At 43.5% G+C, this 12,657-nt stretch overlaps 1 protein-coding gene across 3 annotated transcripts; it reads left to right on the top strand.

Annotated features, from left to right (window-relative positions):
• Window positions 1–2,058: 2,058 nt before the first annotated feature.
• LOC144094113 (E3 ubiquitin-protein ligase RNF180-like) lies at window positions 2,059–9,752 on the top strand. Of its 3 annotated transcripts, none has more exons than XM_077628029.1 (3): window positions 2,059–2,200; window positions 2,429–2,636; window positions 9,431–9,752. In XM_077628029.1, the coding sequence occupies exons 2-3, from the start codon at window positions 2,445–2,447 to the stop codon at window positions 9,665–9,667; spliced, it is 429 nt and encodes a 142-aa protein (XP_077484155.1). In that variant the 5' UTR covers window positions 2,059–2,200; window positions 2,429–2,444; the 3' UTR covers window positions 9,668–9,752. The 3 variants fall into 3 exon arrangements, with proteins under 3 accessions (XP_077484155.1, XP_077484156.1, XP_077484154.1); XM_077628030.1 differs by having other exon boundaries at window positions 2,105–2,272; XM_077628028.1 differs by having other exon boundaries at window positions 2,105–2,276.
• The last annotated feature ends 2,905 nt before the right edge of the window (window positions 9,753–12,657 follow it).

Genomic DNA, 12,657 nt, shown 5'->3' with positions numbered 1-12,657 from the left:
ACTGTTTGGCCCGAAAGTCCTCCGAGCTTTCCACCTCTACAGGAACGAGCTGGACACGATATTTGGAACCATAAGCGCCACTTGGGAATTCTTCAGGTAACCATACTACCACAAGTTTTTCAGTAGGCATTCCTTAAAGCGAGGATTTGTTAATTTTACCATTTTTGAAGTTTTTGCCTAGCTACATAGCCTTGGCTGCAATTTGAAAGGCCATGTCAACAATACTTAAAGCAATATTGTTTTATGCTCTTTTTTTTTTCAGCAAGATCAGCCAGCTAATATCAGTCATGACGTCACGGTATGCTGCTGAAGCTCTTCGGCCAGACTCCCTGAAGACAAGAACTCTCAAGGAATTCCTATCTTACCTTGACCAGTGGGAAAAACACGTCAAAGGAACAGGAGGGTTTTTAAGTGACTCCACAGCAGTTGGCCTGCGTGTCACTATTTCAAGTACTCTTGAATTGCTTGCGTATTTAACTAAAGTTGGGTACAGGTTTATGATGACGTCAAGGACCAGCCAGGACCCGCTCGAGAATTTCTTTGGAATTGTGAGGCAGGCTTCGGGCAACAATGACCACCCAACTCCAACACAGTTCCTGATCACTGTAAATTGCCTTTCTTTTTACGGTCTAGTTAGGTCAGTCAGTGAAGGAAACTGCGAGGAAGGTACACTGGCCTCCTTACTGGAAGCTGATTCTCTTGAAGCATCAGGCGACAGAAATGAGTGCAGCCAAAGTGTAGCTAGCACTACAGCCACAGAGGCCACAAACGCAGTGCCGCAGCATGGCACGGACCTGCAGCTTTCAAACGACCACAACCAGCACGTGGCCAGAAGCGACTCAAGGCTTACTTACCACATTGCGGGCTATGTTGCGCGGAAGTGTGCTGTCAATGCAAGTACAAAATGCCAAGAATGTATCAAGCTGCTCACTATGACTCCACCAGGCGAAAGTTTCCAACTTGCCCGACTGACGAACTACTGTGACCGAGGAGGTCTCCTCCATCCCTCCAGTCATTTGTACAGGTTTGTGAAGAAGCTGGAGGATCTCTTCACCGAATGTTTCAGTCAGAGCGAGCTACATTCTGATAGCATAATGGATATGCTGGCAGTTGTTCAGAACAGACTTTCGCTCGAAGTCGGTTGCAGTGCACATGCTCCTTCCCTCACAGCAAAAATAATTAGTTTTTATGTTGTCACACGTCTGCATTTCTATGTGAAAGACATTAACAGCGACAAGGCAGGAAAGCGGCAGAGGGCCAAACAGCTCAAGTTGAGCCGTTGCACATAAGATGCTGCGTGACTCATTAGCTGGGTGTTGAACTTTACTTATTTGAAATAAAAGCTTTGTGTGAGCAACAAACAGCCTTATCTTTATTTTATTTACTCTTATATTGCTGTAGACAAGCATGGCACGATTGTTACTGCATGGTGGGTAACATTCTACTGTCACACGTGAAACAACCAACCTAGGTGAAAAAAGAAAATATTTAAGCCATATATGCAATTTCATTTTGGCAAAGCAATTGCAGAAACCTCATAGCATGCCTGCTTTTTTTTTTAGCTTGGCTAGGAGGTATGGGCGCACTGTTTTCTAATTCACGCGGGGATTACCAGACAATCTTCATAAAAATCATTTTGGGTTAGTGCAACACCATATGAAACGGTATATTTGGTCCCCGACACTGTAATTCAAGATTTTTTACTATATATATCTTTTAACGGTTGCTTGATAATTTGGAACATTTTAAGCCCTTTCTGCATAGGCAAAATCCGTTGTCAACGACTTATTTGGTTAAAATGCCTCGCGGTTAGGATAAGTAGCAAGTTGCTGGAGTTGCCCTCGCCTTTTACTCAATGTACTATGGTGGGAAATATGTGGCGTAAAAAAAAACACGCCGATTGCTAAAGAAATGTAAAGACTCTCAAGTGTTTTAAAATTAAAGCCAATAAGTCTGTCGACGGCGTCGAAATGAAATAAACAGAACCGCCAGGAAATAAAAGCTCCAGGCAAAGTTTACATTGAAGTTGCCTGTGGCGCCACCTCTCGGATGCGACGCGGACTGCGTCAGAGGAGCGGGGGAGTAAGCCCACTGCCCCCTTGTAGTACACTGTACCATGGAGCCATGAGTTCTGCGGTCGCCTCTAGAAGGCATTGGTCGCTATTGCCATAGTTGCTGTGGTTGCAATCTGCACCAACAGGTAGTGTAACAGATAGCGTTTTAATGTATATTCGCATTTTCCGTGCCAGTTGTGCATTCATTTAACACCTTGGTGGGTGAGTTTTCTGTTCTTTCAACCAAAACCGGTAATGGGGCTGACCGGGCTGTCATGAGCAGTCGAACGCGGTGGTTCTTGACCAGGGGCCTTTATGTTTCTTTGTGTGCATACGTAATGCATAAAATGAGCTTGCGCGTTGTTTGATTCCAGATGAGACGGCGATGCGATGAGTGACGAGGCAGGCTTTCGCTGCAAGAAATGCCGCCGCTCGCTGTTTAGCAGTAGCCACATGGTTTCGTCCCACGGTGAACCGTGGTCGGGGCATGTGGGCTTTACGTGTCCGATCAACCGAGTCGACACTGTCTGGTATGTTCGAGACGAAAACCTTCCTGACTGGCTGCTGGCGCAACTTGACAACGTGAGTGCAATGGGCCTAACGTCTGCTTGTCATGCCCCTTTGTAGCCGCGTCAGCGCTGAACTTGACCCATTGGCGTCTGGCAAGGCGGAAATTAGGGCGAGTTGGTAAGTGTTCATTTTCGCTCTCAGCGCAACACGAACGGGACACAAGACGAAGGACTAGCACAAACAGGCGCTGACTATCAACTGGTTTTTTATTGAAGAACGAAAAGCGTATAAATACAAACACTGAACTACTTATCAATCAACAAAAGTTATCTGGAAGGCACGTGGGAGGTTAGATAGCTCAATTCCCTCTCGGATAACGTTATGGAAGGGCTGCTGATACATTTTGCGCCGTTGTGGTAAATACAAAAAGCTTCCATAACTTCGCGTGTTAATTTATTATGTCGGAACAGGATGCGCGTGGGGAACACATTGGCATTTTTTGCACCCCCCCCCTTCCACCCCCCTTGCCAAGCCTTTCCAGTGCAAAAAATGCCAATGTGTTCCCGATTACAAGAACACGCGCATCCTGTTCCGACATAACAATAAATTAACACGCGAAGTTATGGAAGCTTTTTATATTTTCCACAACGGCGCAAAATGTATCGGCAGCCCTTCCACAACGTTATCCGAGAGGGAATTGAGCTATCTAACCTCCCACGTGCCTTCCAGATAACTTTTGTTGATTGATAAGTAGTTCAGTGTTTGTATTTATACGCTTTTCGTTCTTCAATAAAAAACCAGTTGATAGTCAGCGCCTGTTTGTGCTAGTCCTTCGTGTTGCGCTGAGAGCGAAAATGAACCATTGGCGTCTGCTGTACACAATACTGCACATCACTGTTTACATTTTTTTTTCTCTCTTAGGCTGAATCTGCTATATTTTCGCAGCTGCAAATACATTGCGGGAAACTTGCTTTTTCTTACTTTTGCTGCTGCTGCTTGTTATTGGGAAGTGGGCCGATATAATTAATTCAACACTGATTGATTTATGTATTAAACCGTAGGTGAGGTTTCAGCACAGCTTGGGCACTACTGTATAGTTCTGTAGGAAGCCTTCTTTATTTCCTTATGCATTCTAATGCAGAAAATTGCATGCTTCAAAAGCTGGTGGCAGCTGAAATATAGTTAAATTGCTTCTGCAACAGTGGTGCAGTAAAGTCTGAGGTAGCTGACCACTATAGGCCAAACAAATCGAGCATGGGACGCCGCGTCCCAAACTACAGAGACAGGCACGCCTTGCACCAGCTCCCAAAACCTAATAATCGTGGTCGGCCAGTCCTATACGTGTGACAGCAATAAGGAGAGAGCTGTGAAGATGTGCAGTATAAAGCTTAAATATCCCCGCCAGCCTCAGGAATGAAAAATGACAACACTAGCAAAGCTGTCATCACTTTTCTCTAAGGTCCAAAGTGATATCATGACACCAAGGTGGCATCACAACCATCAGCCAACGAGGGAAAGTTGCCTCTTCTGACCTTGCTTTCCCTGCTCGTATCTTTTGAGGAAAAAAGGAGGATGTGGGAAAGCATGTAGGTGGGCAGTTATCCGAGCGTGTGGAAACCTTTCGGGCTGACTCACAAAAGGTGTGCACGACTCGCCCACATGAGTGCGAAAAGAGTGAATAAACAAGACTAGCGATGTGCCCAGCAATACACTGTGGCTATACGTGGCCATCCTTACAGGTGTTGTTTGCATAAAGTAGTGACGCTAGTGTTCCAGAGGAGGGTGATCTTACTGCTGTGTTTTGTTCCTTGAATATAGAGCAAAAATAGCTGTCAGGAAATGAAAACAAAATAAGGATAACTGTGACAATTGGGTGAAGCAGCACTAGCACTCGAAGCTAAAAGTTGCTTTAAGCTTCAACAAGGCTGTTTGTTGGGTTACTTGATGTGTCATGACTTTCTTACTGCACTGAAAACATACATGGTTAAGGAAAACATACACAGGGCTGGTGCCAGTCTCGTGCCTGTGTATGTGTTTCCTTATTCTTCTTGTCTCTTAACAAACTATGTTTTCAGTGCGGTCACAAAATAATGCTTTTAGCTATGTTCACCTGGGCCATAGCAGTGGTGCAGTAAAAAATTGGGTGATTTGCTTGCTGTCATATGATAGCCGTGTTGATCTTATTTGTAGCTTCTCATACGTAGCATATTTTTGTTCACTTAGTGCCAGTATAGGTAAACTTGAAAAGGTGGAGCTCAAATTCTTTGAGCATAAGGCAGTTGGGAGTGTTATCCACATACACAAGAAAAAGGAAAACAGAGCAAGTGCCTTCAGTTTTAACTGCATCCTGTCTGACCATTTTACACTAATAAATCAGAAGATGTATGTTTATGCACTAAATTTTAAAATTGCTGATGACATCTCCAAATTTCAGTCAAAAAGATTTAGAGCTAAAATAGGACTTAATAATGGTATAATATTTGTTATAGTAGCTTTAACATGGGAGCGTAACCAGGCATGGGGTGCGGCCTGATCTCGGTAACGGGAACCAACAACGCACTCCTTCACCAGAACAGGATTTGGCCACCCTGGTGTAGTACTTGACCACAACCGCCTATATGATTAACCCAATTAACCCTCGGCCCTCAGTCCCAGCGATGCTGGAGCAACTGACCAAGGCGGCGGTCAGATCTGCTACGCAGCAGTGGGGGATAGGGTGGCTGCAGCTGGCACATGACAAGGTTAATTGGACATATATGGGAGAGGCCTTTGCCGTGCATTAGGAGCTGTCAGGCTGATGATGATGATGACAGTGCCAGTACTTCCCTCTTGGCCATCAAAGTGGTACGTCCCCAGTTCATGTAGCTGTGGCTGCCGTCGGTGCACATTAGAAGCTGCAGTCTATTGCACCTTTGGCATTTTGCGTGCATTCTTTAGAGGTGAGCAGAAGTGTTGAGAGTAAAATGTACTGCTCGATGTGTACCTAATTTGTGCTTTTTGTCTGTCTGCAGTCATTTAACATGCCACTTTTTAAGTATTATTGCTTTATGAAACAAATCGGAAATAAACTTGAGAATAGGACAGCTGTTGTTTTTCCTGCATGGCTGTTGGCAGTGCTGCTTCACTTTAGTCCCGCCATCATGTATCAGTCCTCACTGAGCCTTTGCTTTGCGTAACATATCGTGCCCTCTTATCATGGCATTCCTGGGCACCTTGGAGGTTTTGAATTTAAATAAAATCTGTTTTGTCCCATTTGGAACACTGCCACAAAGCTCGAAAAACTGTAGCAGTTTGTTATGGGTCTGTAGTACACTAGTTACCATCTCATATCATCTGTAATACTCATTCTGTTAGCAGGTTGTGATAATCTCGCACAGCGTTACATGATGCATGTATGTTTCTATCATGTCGAGAGGTTTAGTGCCCCCGGATGATTCTGAACTGTAGCCTCCTTGAACAAAATTCTGAAATATCAAGGTCAGGAAAAAAGTTGTGGTGACCAATCTTAGATGGAGACAAACAAAAAATGTCTACAAGAATGGTGTAAACGCAGTTCTTAATGGCATCATTGTTGCCTGCTGACACTGGAAAAGTGCCAGATTTTTATTCTTAAGATTCCTAAGTATGCAATCATTCCAGTTATTTTTGAGCAGATGGCTCTATTTTTGACATTTTGTGAGCAGCCACTGGGCCGCATTGAATGCCCGCATGCCCGACTACGAGCTGGCAGGCATGATGCCAAGCCTACCCTCAGCAGCAACATAGGCAGGCCGGCTTGCATTTCAGAATCCCCACCCACTCGTTACTTTGCTACTTTGGCGGGCGTGAGATGGTGCTACCGGTACCATCACTGTGAAATGTTGCTTTTTTGGTTCGCCGTCGCTGCAGATGATGGGGATTTCCAGTTAATCCTGACCGAATCGGGCAAGTAGTTGCCAAAAGTACACAACCGCGAGATACAGGCAGAGAATCTTGGACATGACATGAGCATAGCCATGAGGAAACCAAACAAAATAGGCAGTGCAATGAAGCGAAAGCATGCCAAACACGTTCACTTTCATGCGGTCTGTGCTGGTGATAGCTTGCGACAGGCAATGTTGATGTCACATACCGTATTGTGGGAGCTTTCACAGGTGGCCGGTAGGTGCAGCAGGTTAAGAAATTTAAAAGAACGTCTTGCTGGGCAAGTTAGTAACTGTGCATCTTTGGTTACAGGCGCGTAAACAGACATAACACAAGGCAAAACAACGGGACGGAGTGCCACTCACAACTGATTTATTTGAAGGCAACACGGACAAATATATACCATCTTACACGCAAGGAATACTATCATCTTCAAAGTTGATGTGATAGCAAACGAGCGAAAAAATTGTTCTCAGCCTTATACAAAGATATGGACGTGTCACTGATGCACATGCTTCCTTTCTTTGCAATAAAAAAAACTTCGATTAGTTCGCTGGCTTTTGTATATTTGCTTTTTGAAAGAATTCGCGCACCGGAAAAACATGGCTCGCAAGAGCGTGACGGGCAGGACCTTATATGCTTAGGCATATTTGGGCCTTCTTTTTTTCAGCCCCAGAAAAACTCGGAAGCCTTTGCTCTCGTATTGAAAGAGAACAAAAAGAAGAGAGAGGGTGTGGCACCAAACATGGGCGATAGTTCATGAAGTGCGCTGAAGGTGTCGTCGACGAAATTCCCCTCTCGTGCGGCCGCTCTTATATAGGGAAAACTGGGGGCTGCGTTAACGAGTGAATCAGGGAACATGAAAGAAACGTAGAGCAAGATAGAAGGCCCAAATATGCCTAAGCATATAAGGTCCTGTCCGTCACGTTCATGTGATCCATGTTTTTCCGGTGCGTGAATTCTTCCAAAAAGCAAAGATACAAAAGCCAGGGTATTAATCGAAGCATTTTTTATTGCAAAGAAAGGAAGCATGTGCATCAGTGACATGTCCATATCTTTGTATAAGGCTGAGAACAATTTTTTCACTCGTTCGCTATCACATCAACTTTGAAGATGATAGTATTCCTTGCGTGTAAGATGGTATATATTTGTCCGTGTTGTCTTCAAATAAATCAGTTGAGTGGCGCTCCGTCCCGTCATTCTGCCTTGTGTTGTGTCTGTTTTCGCACCTGTAACCAAAGAGGAAGGTTAAGAAACATTCGTTAAAACAACTATGTTCAGCTCATTTCTGTTTCAAGAGAGTCTTGTTTTGGTCACTCTCAGTGCCACAGCTATCATTCGGGCCAGACATTTCAATGGCAAATTTTTTGTTCACTGTCGGTGGTTGTGGTGCTGTGCTGACATGGCAGAGAAGAGTGAGAATGGACTTGGTGCATGTCGGCAATAAAAGATGCTCTAAGTCAGTGGAGCGTTTCTGACTATTCCATGTAAACAGTAGGTATGAGAGCACACACTTTGTGGGATAATTGATAGTGGCTAACTCTTTATTTTTCAAATGTTCTCTTGCAGCACTGCACGAATGGCGTTAAGCGCTGGATGTCATCTTGTGCATGCGTGCCGCAGGTGTAATGCCATTAAGCTTGAAATGTTTGTGTTCTCAATCTTGTGTTCTAAATTATGCTGTTAAACGTGATTTTATAAAGCTCTGTTAGATCAAGAAAGCTCTGCGAGCCAACATAAAGGGCTCACTCTCAGCTCATGTAAGGGCTTTACTAGTTTGCTGAGTTCTCACCAGACACTGGGTGCAGTGGTTATGCTAGCATGGACGGGAGTGCATCGATAGCTCTAAACAGTGAAGCAGTTGTAGAGGTCATTACTGCCAAAGTGTCGCATGGTAATACAGACACTGTGTGTGGTGGCATGCTGATGATCAGCCTATTATGAATGCAGCCAATGTTCTTCTTGATCTGCTGGCTCACACCAGAAACGTAAAAAGCACCGACGGCCTTGGTAAAGTGAGAGACTTGCATAGTGTCACTATTGCGAAACGGGATTGAAAGCAAAGCAGCAAACCTTTCTGTGTGGATATAAATTTTTCATCTACTTGGTGCGTCCTTGCATTTTTTCATTTTTACCAAGCTTCTGATTTAACGAATGCATTTGAAGACCCTCATCTAATGCCTAAAATTGGTTTCAGTCAAGTCAGTTCCTTTGCAAAGCAGCAACTGGTGTAGGTTATGCTGATCATTCTTCAGTTTCTGACTGAAAAAAACAATGACCTTATATGCAGCATACACTTTTGTATACATTTCCTCTTGACTTTAGAAGAGAAAGTTGCAACTGTATCCATGCTAATCCAAGGCTGCGTCAGTATTCATTTGAGTGGATCAGTAAATTATTTTCAAACAACAAAACAATTGCTTTTTCACTGTGTGAATTCTAGTCTACTTGGAATAAGACTAAGGTAAAAACCATAAAACCATTACTGAACAGAAAGGCAGTAGGAAAGTGCTGTCTTTTTCATGAAAAACTTAAGTAAAAGCTGTTGTCTGGCTTCATAATGCTCCATAATATCGCAAGATTTTGCACCCATGCTGTTCTTATCTTGTTCATATTTTCATGTTACATATTTGACTTACTCGACCACATGTGTCATGGCTGTTTGTCTTGGCGGTTGTCCACTAGAACATGCGGTAAACCAGCTGGCCTGATACATAATCTTGTGTCGCTTCTCTGCCTCAGTGGTGTCTAGAATGTAATTTTGCTCTCAAGAAATTAAGTTTGTGGTAGGGAATTTTAAGGACTCATTGTTAGCTAAAGAAATACTCATGAGCTATTGCAGACTTCGAGAACATCATGCACCTAAATAATAAAAAAAAAGCCTCCGAAATGGCTGGGCTGTTCGTGTTTTTTTTTTTTTGTAGCTGTAGACAGCCATTATATTGTTTACTTTTTCTTTCCAGGGCGAGTGGGTCAAAGGGAAGCTCTACTGTCCCAGCTGCACCGCTAGGCTTGGATCGTTTGACTTTGTGACTGGTGCAAAGTGTGACTGTGATGAGTTTGTTCTGCCCCCCATACACATATCCAAGAGCCGCATAGACTGTGAACAGACGCGCAAAGTGGCATCCATTCTGCAGCACATAGTGAAGCCACCGGACAATGTGCTGTTGAGCCACTCTGGTGAACCAAGTGCAAGCTGAGGAATGTGCTAAAGGAACTGGTACTCTCCGATATTACAGCTGTTGTACGGCATGGTGTATTTAATAAAGCTTGTTGATGTTATGATATCTTAAAACAATGACATTTCTTGGAGATGATGTTTCTGAGCGTTGTTATCGGCTGTCACTGATTGGTCTCATCTGAGCTGAGCATTGTTCAAGACCATGCATGCAATTCACCACTTTCAAAATTTGTAGACCCTTCAAAAATATATATTTAGTGGGGTTGTTTGGATGGTAATGTATATATTAAAAGAAAAAAAAGTGCATTGGCAGAACTGTGGTAGAATGGAAGGACAAGTTTAGACAAACTTCCAAGTGTATGTAAATCGTCCAATTAGATTTCTAATCTTTGTGTGCATGATGCGATCGGCTGTCCCTGGGCAAGATAAGAGCCAACACCATGGCAGCAGAAATTTGAGGAAAATAGTTTTTTTTTCGAATTAAGAAGTGCCTTGGCAAGTGTAAATCTCTATTAGTAATCTGTAATGTATGATCTAGTTGTTAATGTATTGAACAATGGATTTTGTTCTCTATTCACCCATGAGCCTCTTCAGAATCTTCCAGAGGCATCTGCTTATAATTATCCTCAGCTGGCAGACATTATCGTCAATCCCAGTGGTATCATTAAGATTGATGACTCATTAAAAAATTCATCAGCTGGGGCTTACGGTATCAATGCTAAAGTTTTAAAGAACACTAAACGCATATGCAGTTTAATTTTGTAACTCATATTTAAGCTGTCACTAACTACTGGATATGTTGCAGCAGACTTGCAGATTGGTGAAATAATTCCTGTAGTATTTAAGAAAGGCAAAAGATCCTAACCAAAAAGTAGCCGGGGCTTAACTCCGCTTAAACTGATGTGTGACTCGAAAGTGCAGTGATGTAAATAGTGACGCCACAAGCATCGCAATGAAATGCAATGAGATGGCCCAAATCTCAAGGCTGTGAAATATTTTTTTGGGGGTGGCCCGGGCCAAATTTTTGGAAATGACCCGGGTCAAATTTGGAGGTCGCCATCGTGTCAGACACGATCAATTACGGTTGGACATCAGTTTTGGTTCAAATCGGCCAAGGTCAAATTTCGGTGGTGGCCTGAGCCAAATATGGAGGGCGCCATCATGCCGGGCATGCTCATTATGGTTGGACTTCAATTTTGGTCCAAATCGTCCAAGGTCAAATTTTTGGGGTTGCCCGAATTTGTAGCTCGCCATCGTGTCGGGCAGGGTCAGTTATGGCTGGTCATTTATTTTGGTCCAGATCGGCTAAGATTAAATTTCGGGGTCGGTCAGGCCAAATCTGGAGGTTACCATCGTGTCGGGCATGCTCAGTTATGATTGGACATCGATTTTGGTCCATGTCCTCCGAGGTCAAATTTCGGGGCTGCCCCGGGCCAAATTCTTGTCACTTGGTGTCACAGTTGCTATGGCAAGGAGCGATGCACAAGCAAAATTTTTTTCTCGGCTCTGACAATTGTATCAGTGCTTTCGCACTAATAATTATCAACCAATTTCCATCTCTTGCATTTGCTCCAAAATCATGGAACATGTTCTCTACTCTAACATAGCTAATTTTTTATCTGTTAATTCCTTTCATCGCAATTGCCATGGTTTTCGCAAAGGATGTTCATGCAGTGCTGTTGTCCTTCCTCACTTGCAATCTTTTGCATACAAGAACATTCCTGTTGATGCTGTGTTTTTGAACTGGGAAAAATCATTTGATGAGGTCCCTCATGGGCACTTAATACTTAAACTTTTAAATTTTAATCTTCATCCATCAGTGTTAGAATGGATTAGGGGGTTCCTTACTAACTTCCAACAATATGTGTACGTAAACTCGCATTCATCCCCAATTTGTCCCGTCCATTCTGGTGTGCCCCATGGAACTATCCCTGGTACTTGTGATCTTCCTAATCTGTATTAAAGACCTACCTCATAGCATTCTGAAAGTCGCCTCTTCGCTGACGATTGTGTCAGTTATCACCCAATAACTAATCACATAGATGCTTCCAGCCTGCAAGAGGGTCTTGACGAAGCAGCAGCATGGTGGCTCATGACGCTCAACGTAAGTAAGGGTTCCCTGCTATCATTCCACTGGTGCCCAACTATGTCGTTCCTATTTATTTTATTAACAATAATCTCGTCACCTTTGCTGACTCCTACAAATGCTTAGGTGTCCATAATTGTAATGATTTAACTTGGACATGCCATGTAAACAATTGCCAACTGAGCTAACTGGTTATTGGTTAACTGTTGTGATGCCTCATTTCTGCAATTGAAGCCCATCGTCCAAGCCTTCTCACCTAGCAGCATCTCAGCCATGCTCTGCCCACCTCTCATGTAATGTGCTGGCTAGGTACCTTCTAGGTGCACTAACTAAATAAATAAATAAATTCATTTTTTCCTTTGTACTCTGAAATTATATGAAATTTCGAACTTCCCTGATCCTGGGGCATTCATTATGATATTCAGCCTGTTTGATATGTGGTATTTGCTTCTCGCCTATTATGGACTGCTGAACAAAAGGCTTGAAGAATTGGACTCTCCAGGGTCGAAGTAAACATTATTATATTATTATTACTTGCGACAAATGACAGCATCAAAGTTAAAATTGTGGTCAGCAGTGATTTGTCGTGGAGCCATGTTTGTCGCTGCCGTCCCCATCTACGAGTCATGTTGGGCCAGCACCAGCAGCTAGAGACTATCAGGGTGAGGTCGAAGATATTTTAGCAGTTACCTTTCTTGCAAAGCGCAAACCACTGCTTACTTTGCAAGTTGACATGGATGTTGTTCTACCCATGCAAGACCACGGCGTAGTAAGAAGTTTGTTTTGACCTCGAAGGAGTGGCATGTGGTGTCATGCATTACTGTCTTGATTGTATGGATTGTGCAGATAAAGTGAGCTGAGAGTGCATGGATACACATTTATCCCCCATCCCAAGTTCACTAGCCGCCGCGGTGGCTGAGTGG

This window comes from Amblyomma americanum, chromosome 6 (genome assembly GCF_052857255.1).
Source record: "Amblyomma americanum isolate KBUSLIRL-KWMA chromosome 6, ASM5285725v1, whole genome shotgun sequence".
Classification (NCBI taxonomy): Eukaryota; Metazoa; Arthropoda; class Arachnida; order Ixodida; family Ixodidae; genus Amblyomma; species Amblyomma americanum.
The sequence above is the reverse complement of the archived record's forward strand: the minus strand, read 5'-3'. Positions and strand labels throughout refer to the sequence as shown.